This window comes from Colletotrichum siamense (genome assembly GCF_013390195.1).
Source record: "Colletotrichum siamense strain Cg363 chromosome Unknown KSG_Cg363_contig02, whole genome shotgun sequence".
Lineage (NCBI taxonomy): Eukaryota > Fungi > Ascomycota > Sordariomycetes > Glomerellales > Glomerellaceae > Colletotrichum > Colletotrichum siamense.
In genome coordinates, this window is record NW_023501015.1 from 4051972 (window position 1) to 4065415 (window position 13444).

At 56.2% G+C, this 13444-nt stretch overlaps 6 protein-coding genes across 6 annotated transcripts; 5 read left to right on the forward strand and 1 right to left on the reverse strand.

The window, feature by feature from the left end:
- Window positions 1–11: 11 nt before the first annotated feature.
- On the forward strand, window positions 12–1166 carry CGCS363_v003040 (uncharacterized protein; the record flags this gene model as incomplete). The annotated part of the gene is made up of 1 exon (XM_036634889.1): window positions 12–1166. The coding sequence occupies one exon, from the start codon at window positions 12–14 to the stop codon at window positions 1164–1166; it is 1155 nt and encodes a 384-aa protein (XP_036499850.1).
- A 724-nt stretch (window positions 1167–1890) lies between these two features.
- CGCS363_v003041 (uncharacterized protein) lies at window positions 1891–3567 on the forward strand (the record flags this gene model as incomplete). The annotated part of the gene is made up of 2 exons (XM_036634890.1): window positions 1891–2310; window positions 2365–3567. 2 exons carry the CDS (start codon window positions 1891–1893, stop codon window positions 3565–3567), a joined length of 1623 nt encoding a protein of 540 aa, XP_036499849.1.
- A 363-nt stretch (window positions 3568–3930) lies between these two features.
- On the reverse strand, window positions 3931–4773 carry aclN-1 (Aspirochlorine biosynthesis protein N; the record flags this gene model as incomplete). The annotated part of the gene is made up of 1 exon (XM_036634891.1): window positions 3931–4773. One exon carries the CDS (start codon window positions 4771–4773, stop codon window positions 3931–3933), a length of 843 nt encoding a protein of 280 aa, XP_036499848.1.
- A 1987-nt stretch (window positions 4774–6760) lies between these two features.
- Window positions 6761–8863, forward strand: abp2 (ARS-binding protein 2; the record flags this gene model as incomplete). Its single annotated transcript, XM_036634892.1, has 2 exons — window positions 6761–7147; window positions 7196–8863. The coding sequence occupies 2 exons, from the start codon at window positions 6761–6763 to the stop codon at window positions 8861–8863; spliced, it is 2055 nt and encodes a 684-aa protein (XP_036499847.1).
- A 775-nt stretch (window positions 8864–9638) lies between these two features.
- On the forward strand, window positions 9639–11435 carry CGCS363_v003044 (uncharacterized protein; the record flags this gene model as incomplete). Its single annotated transcript, XM_036634893.1, has 2 exons — window positions 9639–9968; window positions 10044–11435. 2 exons carry the CDS (start codon window positions 9639–9641, stop codon window positions 11433–11435), a joined length of 1722 nt encoding a protein of 573 aa, XP_036499854.1.
- A 455-nt stretch (window positions 11436–11890) lies between these two features.
- YDL086W (putative carboxymethylenebutenolidase) lies at window positions 11891–13176 on the forward strand (the record flags this gene model as incomplete). Its single annotated transcript, XM_036634894.1, has 6 exons — window positions 11891–11954; window positions 12015–12057; window positions 12115–12155; window positions 12357–12508; window positions 12574–12699; window positions 12751–13176. 6 exons carry the CDS (start codon window positions 11891–11893, stop codon window positions 13174–13176), a joined length of 852 nt encoding a protein of 283 aa, XP_036499853.1.
- Window positions 13177–13444: the final 268 nt, after the last annotated feature.

Sequence of the window (13444 nt, forward strand, 5' to 3'; positions counted from 1 at the left end):
CTCCGTCCATAATGTCGTGGGATTCCAAGTCGGCATTACGCCGACGCCAAAGCAGCAACGCAGCCTCAACCAAGAACATCCCCATCCATACACGCCAGCAGTCCAAGTCGACCATTGAGCCAAAATCGAGCCATGTAGCCGACGACTTCTTGCAAGACTTTTTGGATCCCTCTTTTGATCCTGCAGCCTACCTCAACGCTTCGCTGCCGCCGTTACAGCCCAGCGGTCACCATGCCTCACGCAATGGAGGCCAGACTGTTCCTTTGGCCGATCTCTCCAACGAGGCGCAGACGCTGCTGTCCCAGCTCAATGTCCACACGACCAGGCTCTCAGGAAACCTCACACAGCTGACTGACGATATTTTGAGAAGTGGCAGTCGACTTGCGTACGAGGTCGAACTCTTGCGAGGCGAGACGTTGAGTCTTGCCGAGACGATGAACGACACGTTACAAGACGACATCAAAAAGTTTGTCCCCGGTGGTCTTAGTGAGGCCACGAAGGACGCTCCTTCTAAGACGACGGACGCGGAGGAAAGGAGGGCTTCAGTCGGCGCGACCAAGGCGGAAGAAGCCACCGCAGCGACGGTATCGACTGAGGATGAGGGCGCAGTTGAGGAGCCACCGTACATCAAGCAGCTGCGCACCCTGACTGTCGTGCGGTCTCGCCTGGACTCTGTAATCAAGACGTTTGGCGATGCCATGGACTTTGTGTTTCCGCCTTCGGAACTCTCAGTCAGCTCATCCTTCCTCTCCGTGTCAGCGCCAGAGCCCGGCTCCGATCAGCACAGCACGGAGGACAAGGGCCAGCAGGTGCTCCAGAAGCTGCGGGACGAGATATCACAACTCCTGCACAAATCAGAGGACCCCGTTCAGGGGATCGAGAAGGCGGCGCAGCGAATCGAGGAGCTTAAGGACCTCAACCAAGTGTGGAAGGGCACGGCGGAGGAGAAGGGACGGACAAAGTTCATTGAGAGTCTGGCGAAGATGGTCGAGGACCGACACCGCGATCTGATGAAGGAGGTGGACCAAGCGAGTCGGAACCAAGGCAACGGGAATGAGGGGAGAGCGCGCAAGGGGAGCGTTCATGCCGACCCCGCGGAAACGAAGACATATCTTGGTGGCTATGGCTTGATGAGCCAGCTGCAGAAGCTTAGAAGCGGACTGTAGGCTGTCATTATGAGATCACGCATCGAGTATCTGGAAATCTCAGACGTCCCAAATATGATTAATACAGTGTTGCTGCTTGTTGCTCATTATCGCGTACCCCATGCGGTCCTGAATTTCGGATCTGGTCTGTCGCTGTCTTCTGTTCAGGACCCTGTCGTACGGTGCGCAAGCCGCGATACACAGGGATAATGCGCTGGAAATCGACGTGGCACAGTGCTGCCGTTTTTTCGTCCCTTCTTGGTTCTGTCACTGGGCCTGGTCAAAGCGAAAGTCGTCGGCGGGCCACGGAGCCAATGAAAAATCTCAGTCCAGCCAGCGGTCAGGTACAGAGCACCCTTGCAGCCACTAACTGAGAAGGCTGACAAGGTCGCCTGGCATAGGACTTCTTTCGCAGTGCCCTCACCTTTCTCCTCCGGCCCAGCTTCCCACACAAACACCGCAGCGATCTGCCTTACGAATGGGCATTTGGTTAGGTTCCTCCTTTTCTGAGAGATGTGATTGAGAGATATAATCTCTTGTTCATACCTCGTCGACGTCAATCTATATACATCTTTGTCTTCTTTTCTCTCTGCCGCACCCGTCGCCCGAGCTACGGCTTGCGACGGCCGGCTTCACACCACCCGCCCGGTTCCGCTGACCAAAACCTCAATCTTCCTCCACGCTCAACCCGATCTATAACACTCGAAGCTAGCGATTCACGTACGATCTTCGATTAATCAGTACCATGGCTACCAACGACGCAGCTCCCCCCAACCTTGGGGGCGCTTCGGGCCACCAGAAAACCGGTCGAGCGTCGCCCGCACCCGCAGCTCAATCGAAGCGCGACCGCAAGCGCCAGGTTCTGGCCGACAAGATCAACAGTCTCCAGGAGAAATTCAACCGTGATCGTGAAGTCGGATACCGTGACCAGCTCCAGAAAGTTCAGGTTGACACCAACTTGGTTCAGCGTATCGATCCATACTCTGAAGACGTCCTCAGCGTCATCGCCAGCCTGCGCCAGGAGCATGACGAGACCCAGGGACAAGAGCCGCTGGCCGATTCCAGCCGGACCCTCCTCCAGATGGCAGGCCCCAAATTCGAGGACTTTGTCCAGGGTATCGAGGATCTCATTGAGTACCGAGACTTTCACTTACTCCAGCACATGGTGAGTGCGACCAACTTTTCCAAAGGTCGGCTAAACTGACAATTGCAACAACAGCACGAACACGAGCGCCGCCTCCACCAATACAAGAATGAATACCTCTACAAGGTCGAAACCGCAAAGCGCGAGCACAGCGCCCTCTCTGCTACGCTCCGCGATCGTCTCGTCAACACTCTGCTCTCGAGGAAAATCCGCCTTAATAAGGAGAAGGAAGCTCTGGAAATCTCCGACTCGTCCGCCTTGCTGCTCCACCCCAATCAGTTCAGCATTACCAACCCCGCCAGTCCTGGCGGCACACATGGGAAGCGAGCAACAAGGTTGCGCAAGGACGCCGAGGAGTTTCCGGGCTATTCGGATAACAAGAAGCGCAAAAGGAACCCCGGCGAGGACGACGGCTCTCCTGTCCCTTCCAGGCGGGCGCTCGACCCTAACAGCACGACGCCCCTCTGGCAGAACGAGAAGCTTCGCGTCGCGGCGAAGCAGAACGGTCCCGCCTACAGTATTGATAAGCTTTTCACCGAGAAGGAGCTCACGATGGCGTACAATGCGGCAGCGATTGCCGCCCATAAGCACATTCTGAGGCACAAGGCCTACGCGAACGGTGGCTCGTCTCCCGGTAGCGATTCCGGTCACGGCGAGGATGGCGACCAGGATAGCGAGGCTTGGCCTGCAGCGCCCATGATGGAACGCACCAGCTCTCACGCGACTAGAAGTACCAGGGCTGGCATCAATCAGAATCTGATTGACGCCGTTGAGGGTGCTAATGGGTTGGAGTTGCCCAAGTACCTCGAAATCATGCATCCGCATGAGCCCGCGAAGCTGCCGTCATCATCCATGACCAACTACTTCAAGCCTGTCAGGGGAAACACCGATGCCAACCTCCCGCAGTCGCTGTCACAGGATGAGATCAGCTCTGACATCATGGTCATGGACCTGTTCAAAAAGTACGATGCTAGCCATAAGCCCGGCGATTCCATCGACCATCCCAATGGCAGCAGGAGGCTGCTTGAAGCTTCCATTGCTCCTTACACCAAGACGCCTTGGTCAGGCTTCAAGCCTGGTCCCCGACCGGACCCGACGAACCTTAGAGAGGATCTCCAACCGATCGAGAGCAGCGTGAGAGACGAAGCTCCCCCGCCCATGTCATCTCTTACAGCCGTCGCTGCGGTGCCAATGAGCCGCAACAGTAGCGCGGCTGGTGGTGCGGCTATGAGCCGGCAAGGCAGCTCCCGCGGAAAGGGCCGCAAGAACCAGTCATGAACATGCTGATGATTTTACGGTGTCTCGGAGTTCGGAAAGGGTTGGGATTCGGTATTTGAACATTGATGTTTTCAGGAAGGCCAGCATCTGGGCGATACGTGGACAACACGTCCCCTTTCCCGCGGTTAGACTCCGCGTATAGAGCGACTATGCATTTTCATTTTTCGAGACCTACGATTAAGGACTGTACGTTGTGGAAGCATACGGCTCCAGGACACAGGGTGGCATATGGCACGAGAGCTTGTGATTACGAGGGGACGCGTCTCCATCTGATGTTAGGACAGCTCGCATGCATTGATACCCTAATGCTCTTAATTAACATGTTATCGTGAAGTCATTATCTAGTCTCTACTCTTTTCCCACTCAAGGCCCGAACACTAGCGCGCGAACTTCGATGCTCTCACGACCTTCAGCGTCAGGTCTTGTCCTAGGGTCGATGAAAGCAGTGTGAGCCAGTCTTCCCCCCTGAACTCCGGTCCCGTCACGAAGCCCCTCACTGTCGAAGCACTCGAGAAGCAGCCGCTCGTCTCCCGTCATGCCGCTTAGGTAGTACCACTTCTGGTTGGGGCTGAACTTGATCCCCGCGGTCTGGCCGGTGTACCCGTTGGAGTACCGATGCTCGATGGGGACGATGTCCGCATCGTCCAGCGTCGACGAGGAAGCGAAACCCAAGGGGAACGACTCGACGGGGTTCTTGTTGAGCGGCCTCCAGACGTTGATGATCCGGTAACGGCCCGCCAGAAGCTTGTCCGCCTCCTCAGGCAGGTGCTTCTTCACGCGCTGGATGACGGAGACGGGCGTCTGGTCGATGTGCACGCGGGTGACGGGGTTCCTGTTCGCCTTGGGATCTGCGCGGCGGATGGTGTGGTCGAAGAAGAGGACCCGGTTGGAGCCCGGAACGTTCTCCAGAAGAAGCTTCTCGAGCTCCGGGTAGTAATTCTGCTTAATGGACTCGTCGTCTACGAACTCCTTCTCGGCGGACGGGGGCTGGTTACGGATGACGGCGAAGGCGTCCTGGTCGAGGTTGAATTCGGCCTCGCGGCCGCGGATGTCGTGCAGGAGGGCCTCCTGGACGTCGTCTGAGTAGTTGCGTCCCGGGAGGCCTTCGGGGACGATGGTGTTGTAGGGGGCGGAACCGTCTTCGGGAGGGGCGAAGAAGTTTAGGGTTGCGCTGACATCACCGCGGGGGATGGTGTCGATGGCCATTGTGTTTATGCTGGGAGGAGTTATGAGATACAAAGTCGGATAAGTTGGTCTGAGAACCAGGGGACGTTGGTGAAGTCGAAAATGAGGCTGACGATGTTTTGAGTTTGAGACTTATACCGAGGTGTGCCGTGGCAAAAGTCGGGTGTAAGTGTTCACAATGGGATGCGGATGATGATGTTTCAATGGTGTCTGGTGTTTCCGAAGTCTTCGGGATACATGGGATTCACTATTTCTTTATACCTGTAGACATCAATGGTGTATTTCAAAGCAAGACGGAAAATGAAGCCATTCGAACCGCACAATGGCCATTGCTTGTGAGAGAGCAATCACGTCATTTGGGGTGATTGGATGGGCAAGGAGCAGCGCAGAGGATGGGGATTAGTCAAGCCGGGCCTCGAAAGGCGCAGAGTGGAGGATGCACGCGGGGATGGGCTTCTTGGCCAGCGGATTAGTCAAGGTGGCTTACGGCAGCCATTTTGAATTGAGCCGGGAGACGTGGCATTGGCTGGGTCCTTTAGAGCTGCAAGTCATGTAAGTGCGGGTTTCTATGCACAATGAATGTCGACTTGACACTTAGATTTGACGTCCATCAAAGCCCTACGAATGCGACGGGAAGGATTGCTTCTTGCTGTCCGTCCCCGTCCCCTACCTACCTCTCTACCTTAGATGCTGGCAGCTGCTGGGACTTGGGCATCGTTGCGCGTCGTTCAACCCAACATTTTGCGTCATTCTTCGGAGAATCTGACCGGACAAATTAGGTTCGTGCAAGACGAGGAGCTTTGATGCCCTCTTGGGGTGATAGAGTTCAATCTCTGGCAGCTATCGGTGCACGATCCCAAACGGCGAGATCAGATCGCGATACCGATAAATGCCGGTACAAACCCAAAGCATTCCCCGAAACTGGGGCTGCCGGGAATAAGCAGCGTGAAGGGTGGCTTTTACATAAGCAAATGCGATCTGGGGAAGCCGGTCGATGATGACATTCCACCGTGTAAAAGAAACAGTGCTATCGATAGTGGTCACTGGCTGCAACCCTTCACTCTTGAGGGTGCAGCCGCTTTCCCACCCGACTCACCCACTTTTCCCACCCGAGGGTGCTGCCCACTGCGTGTGTTGCAGTGTTCCACTGCCCAAGCATCGGCACTTTTCTGATCTTCTTCAGCGTCTGAGTGGTCTCTGACGGGTGGTGGGGCTCAGCCGGCGCACTGCTTGCAGCGAACCAAGAGGAGCCCGCCCCCAAAAAGCCTCCCAATCAGTGGCGACGGCTGAATGAAAGGGAGCCCAGGGGCCGGTTCTGCCCCCTTTCAGCAGCAGTGAACAAAGGCTAATTTTAGTAGTGCGGACCTTCTCCCGGCGTGCCTCCTCGCAAGGGCCCTAAATTAACCCCGACCTCTGTCCCGTCCGCTGCTGCCACTGCTGCCGCCGCTGCTGGCTGCTTGCTGCAAGCTCAGACTGCCCGGCCGAGTCGATTGATGTTTGAATTGAACCAAGCTTTTTCATCTTGAAAGCCTACCCCCATTGACACGGAGCTTGGTATCCGAGTGAGATCCAGTGAAGGGACGAAATTGACATCGACCGTCGGCTTTTACCTGTCGGGGATTACGCCTCCTGCAATTGTTGGAATCTCTTCATCCACAGTACTACCGCGCGCCTTCAACACCATCAACCGCGAAACCACAGAGACAGAGACAAATTGGGGTCCCGCTTCTGAACGGTGATGCCTCCGACATCCCCAGTCACGTCGCGTCGCTAGCTTGCCCACTTGGCTGGCCTGGCCTGGCCCCCTCCCTTCGTCTCGTCCGTCGCGCAATCCTCTGCCAAATGCGCCTGGTAATCGTTCATCCCACGACTCGTCCATGTTGATGATGATGTCCATTTCCACGGACCCTCCAACACCGACTCGTGCGCCATGATATCCCCGCAACAGCAACACCAGCACCAACATCAGCATCCAACCCGCTTGCATGGGCAATCCCCGTCGCCGTCCATGGCCCATCAACACCACTTGCCACTCGCAACCACAGCTCCTCCTCCGCCGCCATCCTCATCATCCATGACGGCACGCTCGACACTCCCAGACAGGAACGTGACCGCTGCCACCATCGAGGAAGCCTACGTGCAGTTCGTGCTGCATTGCAATCCCGCCGTGCCGGCTGAGACGGACACCGCCGCACTACGGGAGGCGTTCCGGGTGCCACCAAAGAGCGGCGGCAAGAGCTTCAGCACTTTTACCCTATTCCAGCTCATCAGGCAGCTGGAGACGAAGGAGATCAAGACATGGGCCGAGTTGGCGCTCAAGTTGGGCGTCGAGCCACCCGACCAGGACAAGGGGCAAAGCTCGCAGAAGATCCAGCAGTATGCTGTCCGCCTCAAGGTATGTGTGAAAGAGTCTGTACGGTCTGAGAGAAGCTGATCATCGCAGCGATGGATGCATTCCATGCATGTGGATGCCTTTTTTGAGTATTTGATGGATCATCCGCATCCGTACTGGACTGAGATCCCTGACGACCCGACTCCTGTGTGTGAAGCAGGACGGGATGGCGTAATGGCTGAGGACGACATGGCTCTTCGAGCCCTATTACCACACATCAAGCCTCGACGCGGGAGGAAACGTCCGGAAGATGACGACCTGGCCAAGTCTCCGTCACAGCGCGCCAGGATAGACTCGCCGCCGATAGGCAACGGCTACAGAGAAAACCTGGGTTCGTGGTCTGCTCATCCCGATGGCAGGGCTACCTTCGGCTGCTCAGATCCTCTAAAGCTGAGCGCAAACACAGCATCGGCATCCGGCTGGCCACAAGCCCCTGACGCGGCGCAGACACCACTCTCGGCGTATCCTCAGGGCCCAATGTCTGCCATCACGCCGTCGACAAACCGCAATGCGTTCTGGGGTGAAGCGGAGCCTAGGTCGGCAATCACACCGTCAAAACCAAAGGGCTCACATCGGAGGCATGGCGCCAAAGTCGTCTCTTCTGCATGGCGAAGTGGTGGTCCCGGTGCTTCTGGCAAAACCCGCGGCAGGCCGCCGATGAATAAGGCCAACGTCGACGGGCCGTTCGTAGCATTTCCTGCAGAGGGACCAGCTTACAAAAAGCCTAGCCCAGAAAACAAAAGCGTCGAGACGCCGATCACGCCCGCTGCTTCAATAACCCAAAACACACCACCAGATATGCCCCAAGACTACTACCTACCGCGCATACCGCAGATGCCGCGGCCAGCGAAACCCAGCATCTCGTTACAAGTTCCCGACCGGCCCGGCGGCGCAGTCCGGCTGGCAACACCGCCCCCGCCTGTGGTAATGGTCAACGGCGACCTACCAGACGCAGGGACCCTTCAAACGACGGCGCCGGCTGTCGATCTGCCTCCCGGCAGCGGTGACAACGGCTTAACACAACCGCCGGTGGACCTGCGAGCCCAAGAGACCGCGCCAGACGTTCTGCCTGCCGTGAAGGGCAACGAGCCGCCGCCGCTGTCGAACGACATCCCCGTCGGTATGTTCGAGAACATGGAAGACCGCACCAACATCGAAGCCGTGCTCGGCTACTTCACCGAGGAGACGGCGAACGGCGAATGGGTGGACCAGGACAACAACCCAATCGAGGGGTGCAGCATGGCGGAGGCGTCTGCACTAGTGCACACGACGGTCGAGAGGATGTGGCAGACGGCACCGAATCAAGACGCCTTCCTGATCAACCTTGCAGCATTAGCCGGCGGTAGAGCGCTGATGACGACGAGCAAGCTGAAGGTCAAGCGAGAGATGGAGTACGAAGACCGCGCGACGTACAGCTGCGCGTGGGAGTTCCGGATGGGGAGCATCCGCGGCAACTACAACATGGTGCAGACGGTCATGTATAACAGATGGAAGAAGACCGAGGAGGAGAAGGACAGAGATAAGCCGGCCGAGAAGGCGACGATAGGCGGTGTCATCGAGCCGGAGTCGGGATGGGAGCAGAAATACCGCGATCTGCTGGCGGTGTCTGAACGGCGAGACAAGGAGTTGCAGGATCTCAGGTCCGGACTGGTGTCGACGCTCAGCAAAACATTCAAGGATGCAAAGGAGCTGGACGAGAAGCATACTAAAAAGTTGTGAGGGCGGGGCGGTCACCCGGGAAATGGAAATAACGGCACACAGCACATATCAATGTTTGGCGGGCTGTAGGTGTAATATTCGAAAGGGCATGGGAGCAATGATTCGCATTTGGAACGACCAAAAGCATTCAAGCCGGCGTGGGGAAATCTTGATATGGGACCGGCTGGAAGTCTGGAGTAATAGGCATATCACCGAATATGACGTGTTCTTGGATCACTTTGACTCCGTTTTGGCTTGAGTATTTGGACATCGGTGCCTGTATTGGGGCCAAACAATTTTCTCGGATCCGCGGGGCAATATCGACTTGCAGTGTTGGAGCCAAAACTATTACACGGGGTTCAACAAAACTTGCAGCGACGTCCTGAATCGAGAAGACAGAATCTGTTGTTTCTAATTTTCAAGTAGCAGGTAACTATATGATACCTGCATCAAGATTACGGTTTGCTCCAATCATTTGGCTATTTCCCCTCTTGAGGGCTGATTCTGTGGATTCCGCTGGCTTTACGATAGTTTGACAACAAGGTGCCCGCCAGAAAACACCACGATCCCCGATCGTCCCACGAGCTTGGTCTTATAACTCCAACTGAATCCAGGTACTCATATCCGTCATTTCCGTCATAAACCCTCAGTCTTCTGCCGTCGTCCTGCCTTCTTTCCCGCCCACAATGCCATCATGGACCCCCACGAGGATTTCATCAGGCCTACCGATGAGTAGGCGGTTGGGAAGGGGTTCAACTTATTCCCATACAAGCCCACCGAGCCTCATGGCACGGAAATGTACCGACGCCGGCGTCTTCCGGCAGACGAGATCGTCGGCAGCATTCGAGGGTTCGACCCCACGAAGGACTTCACCTACACCAAAGCCAGGGTGCGGATCGAGGAGCACATTCGCATCGGCACGAATCAAAAGTCTCAGATCTTTGGTCTCAGCATCGTGAAGGCTCCGTTGGATGAGCGTCCGGCAACCGAACAGCAGTCCCTCTACCACCCTGTCGGATCTGGCCAGCCCATCACCTGGAACCTCGTCGGCAAGGCGGTCGATGCGGAATACGCCTCGAGCGGTTCCATGGGAGTTAAACAGATTGAAGAAGCGGCTGACGGGCGTGTTTGCTGCGAGCACGCCGCTTATACGTACTATCGCAGCCTGGGCAAGACTAGATACCCGCATATCATGCCGTAGTTCTACGGCACTTGGGTCATGGAGATTGACGACGGATTTGATGGTGAGGGTCTCCAGGTGAAAAGATACGTCTGTGTCTTGCTCCTTGAGTACATTCACGGCTACTCCATCGATGAGCTCTGTTATCGCAGTGAGGAGGACGAGGGCTACTTTGGCAAGGTGGCCGGCTTCCAACGGGTCGACAACACCTGGACCAATGTCTGGATGGATGAACCGACTCGAGCGCTCGTCATCAAGAAGATGCTTCACGGCGTCGTTGTCGGCATGCACCACGGCGTCCAACACCACGAAGCCAACCCGGAGAACGTCTTCATGACTCTGCGGGACGGCACCAACAACACCGACCTGGACGAGCCTCGTGTGGTTCTCCTCGATCACACCGCTACCCAGGTCTGGCGCAAGACCGTCGATTCACATTTCTACGGAAGAACACACTGTCTTGAGAAGCTCCCGTACCCTCTTCATCCCAAGCAGGGTTGTAGCGTGGTGGCACTCGAGGACTACGTAGGGTGGTGGCCTCCGGCTCCCGAGGACCGTCCTGGTGAAGACTTGAATGAGATGTTTGACGCATGGATGCTCAGCGAGGACGTGTTTGGTCCGTTGGAAGAGGCGCGCGATGTTGAAGCGGGCTTGCAAGGGCAGGAGTGGCCGCACAAGTACGCAAAGTACTCCACATTCGATACGCTGGACGTTATCGAGGCGCAGGAGCCTCGGGAGATGAGGAAGAAGGCGATACGCGAGGTGATTATCCCCAAGGTCCTTTCGTACTTGCGCATGATGAAAGATGAAGGTCGGGCGGAGCTTGAAGATCAGGAGAAGATTTCTGAAGAGAGCGATGACGAGTCTTTCGAAGACAGTAGTTCGTCTCTTGAGGAGTATACTAGACATCTTCAAGGGAGGAACGAGTTTCTCGAACAGCACATCAAATCCCTCGAAGAGAGATACGAAGCTCTCGAGAAGGGAAACAGACTTCTTGAGGAGAAGCTTGAGGCGCTCAGTCCAGAAGAGTCTTCCGCGAGCTCACGGCGTTCCTTGTCTAATTCCCAGCCTCCGCGAAACCAACAGCCTCAACCTGAGCAAATTCCCCGCCGCCCAGCCGAGCCGTCTTTTAGCCCCAAAGCTCTGTACGACGAATTTCTCTCTTCCATCGGTATAGACAGTTCGATGCATCCGTTTACACCACCCAGTTCCTCTCCTAGTCCTCTTCAGGATAGAGCATCAGTAGAAGGATCATCTAGTTTTGGCGAAAGCCCTAGTCCTCCCTCAGCTATTAGAAGAGGTGGAAATCGCAGCAAGAAGTCAGTTCAATGGCAGGACATGGAAGGGGAAGTAGAAGTAGAGAAGGAAACAGATGGTTTGGTGCGATGTGAGCAGGTAGCCGCAGCACACTAGGAGTTAGTGTCCATATTTTGAGCAGAGAAGTCATGTATGAGCAGGCAGCTACTTTCGCCTTTTTGATTCTGATCTCTGCCCTAGTGCCTCCCATCGCCCTCCCCTCGTCGCTGGTCCCCAAACTCTGGCCTCGTCCTCAGTAGCCCTCTCATAAGGCCTACTTTGAGATTTTGACGATCACATACCAGAGCAAGGTGGAGGAGATGATCTGAAACGATTCTCACGCTGCAAATTGTCAAAAGAATCACCTCAAGAGACCAAATCACCACTGACGAGGATTATAAGTGAATGTTGTTGGTAGAAGCCTCTCACAGGATAGCTTACTAAGTCCCCACAGAGAGAGCTCCAGCGCATCAACCAATGAGATGGAAACCGCTCAACTACAACAAACCTCCAGTTCACCACCTTCTCCGTGTCGCCCTCTGCCCCCGTAGATTTAGAAGTATCATTTCAAAATGCTCATCAAGGAGTCTCACGTTGATGTGCCGACCAAGGCGGACGGCAAAGATGGGTCCATGAGTTGGTCCCCTTCACCTCTCCGATGTCGTCTACGAAACCACGGATGCTAACGACTCACAGGAATCTTCCTCTTCCACCCCTCGATCCCCGGTTACCCCAACGCGTGAGTACAAACCATTCTGACGCTGCCTCAGAGCATCTCAATTGAAAAATATTCCAGCAAGTTCCCCGGCGTCTGCCTCTTTTCCGAGATTTACCAAGGTCCGCATCAATCCCCTCCGGCGGGGTCGAAGAAGCACCCCGCACAACCCCTCCACACCACTGTCAACCCCACTCACCGATCTTCACCGATCTACACCGGGATCCTAACCGAACATCTTGCTTGCATCGTGTTCCTTCTCTCCACTCAAGCATCCATCCATGGTGATAGTGAATGTCCACTTGCTAATTTGAGTCAAAAAGTGACCGGCCCCGTCGCCCGCTTCGCTCGCCAGATCGCTGGACAGGGCTACATCGTCGCGGCCCCGTCGTCGTACCACGAATTCACCGGTCCTGAGCCCCTGGCCTACGACGTGCCAGGCACTGACGCAGGCAACGCCTGGAAGGTCGAGAAGGTGAGAACTCCCATCTTTGATCATTGACCTCCCTCCTTTGGCTCACTCCGAATCTCACTCTCCAGACCCTCGAGTCCTACGATGAAGACTCCCGCAGAACAGTCGACGTCCTCCTCGGCCTGCCCACCTGCACCGGCCTCATCGGCAGCACGGGCATGTGCCTCGGCGGCCACCTCGCCGTCCGCGCCTCCGTAATCTCCCAACTCCCCCTCCCTTCATCATGCCCCTAACACAACCACCAGCTCGACCCTCGCATAACCGCCTGCGTCTCCTACTTCGCAACCGACATCCACTCCCGCACCCTCGGCCCGCACTCGGCCAAGAACACCTCCGCGACCGCCCCGGAGGGCAGCACGCACACCCTCGACCTCCTGCCGACCCTCGCGCACGCCGAGGTCGCCATGATCTTCGGCGTCAAGGACACCCACGTCCCCGCCGAGGGCCGCGACCTCATCCGCGCCAAGCTGCGCGAGGCCGGCGTCACCACCTCCTTTTACGAGTTCGCCTGGGCCCAGCACGCCTTCATCCGCGACGAGCTGAGCAAGGGCCGCTACGACCCGGCCATCACCAAGGTGTGCTTCGAGGTGTTGCTCGAGTTGTTTGGGCGCGTGTTGAAGACGGACCTGGGGGCTCCCGAGGTTGTTGGCGAGCCGGAGCACGTCTGCTGAGCTGTTGATGGGTTTGTGTAGTGCTCCTTATCCTCATACATATCTCACTTCACCATGAATATGGAAAAAGTCTCAAGTGATCTCTCAAGAATAGTATTTAACTGCGGACGACATGTCATCATACTCTATTCGTAATCTATCTGTTCCCCCCATGTGAGTTAAGGAAATTCATTAGGCACGGGGAGCCAGTCTCAATGCCCACGTTAAGAAAAGGGCGCCGCCAGTGTCGATGCATCTGGCCGGCTTGGTATTATTTTCTCCATCATCT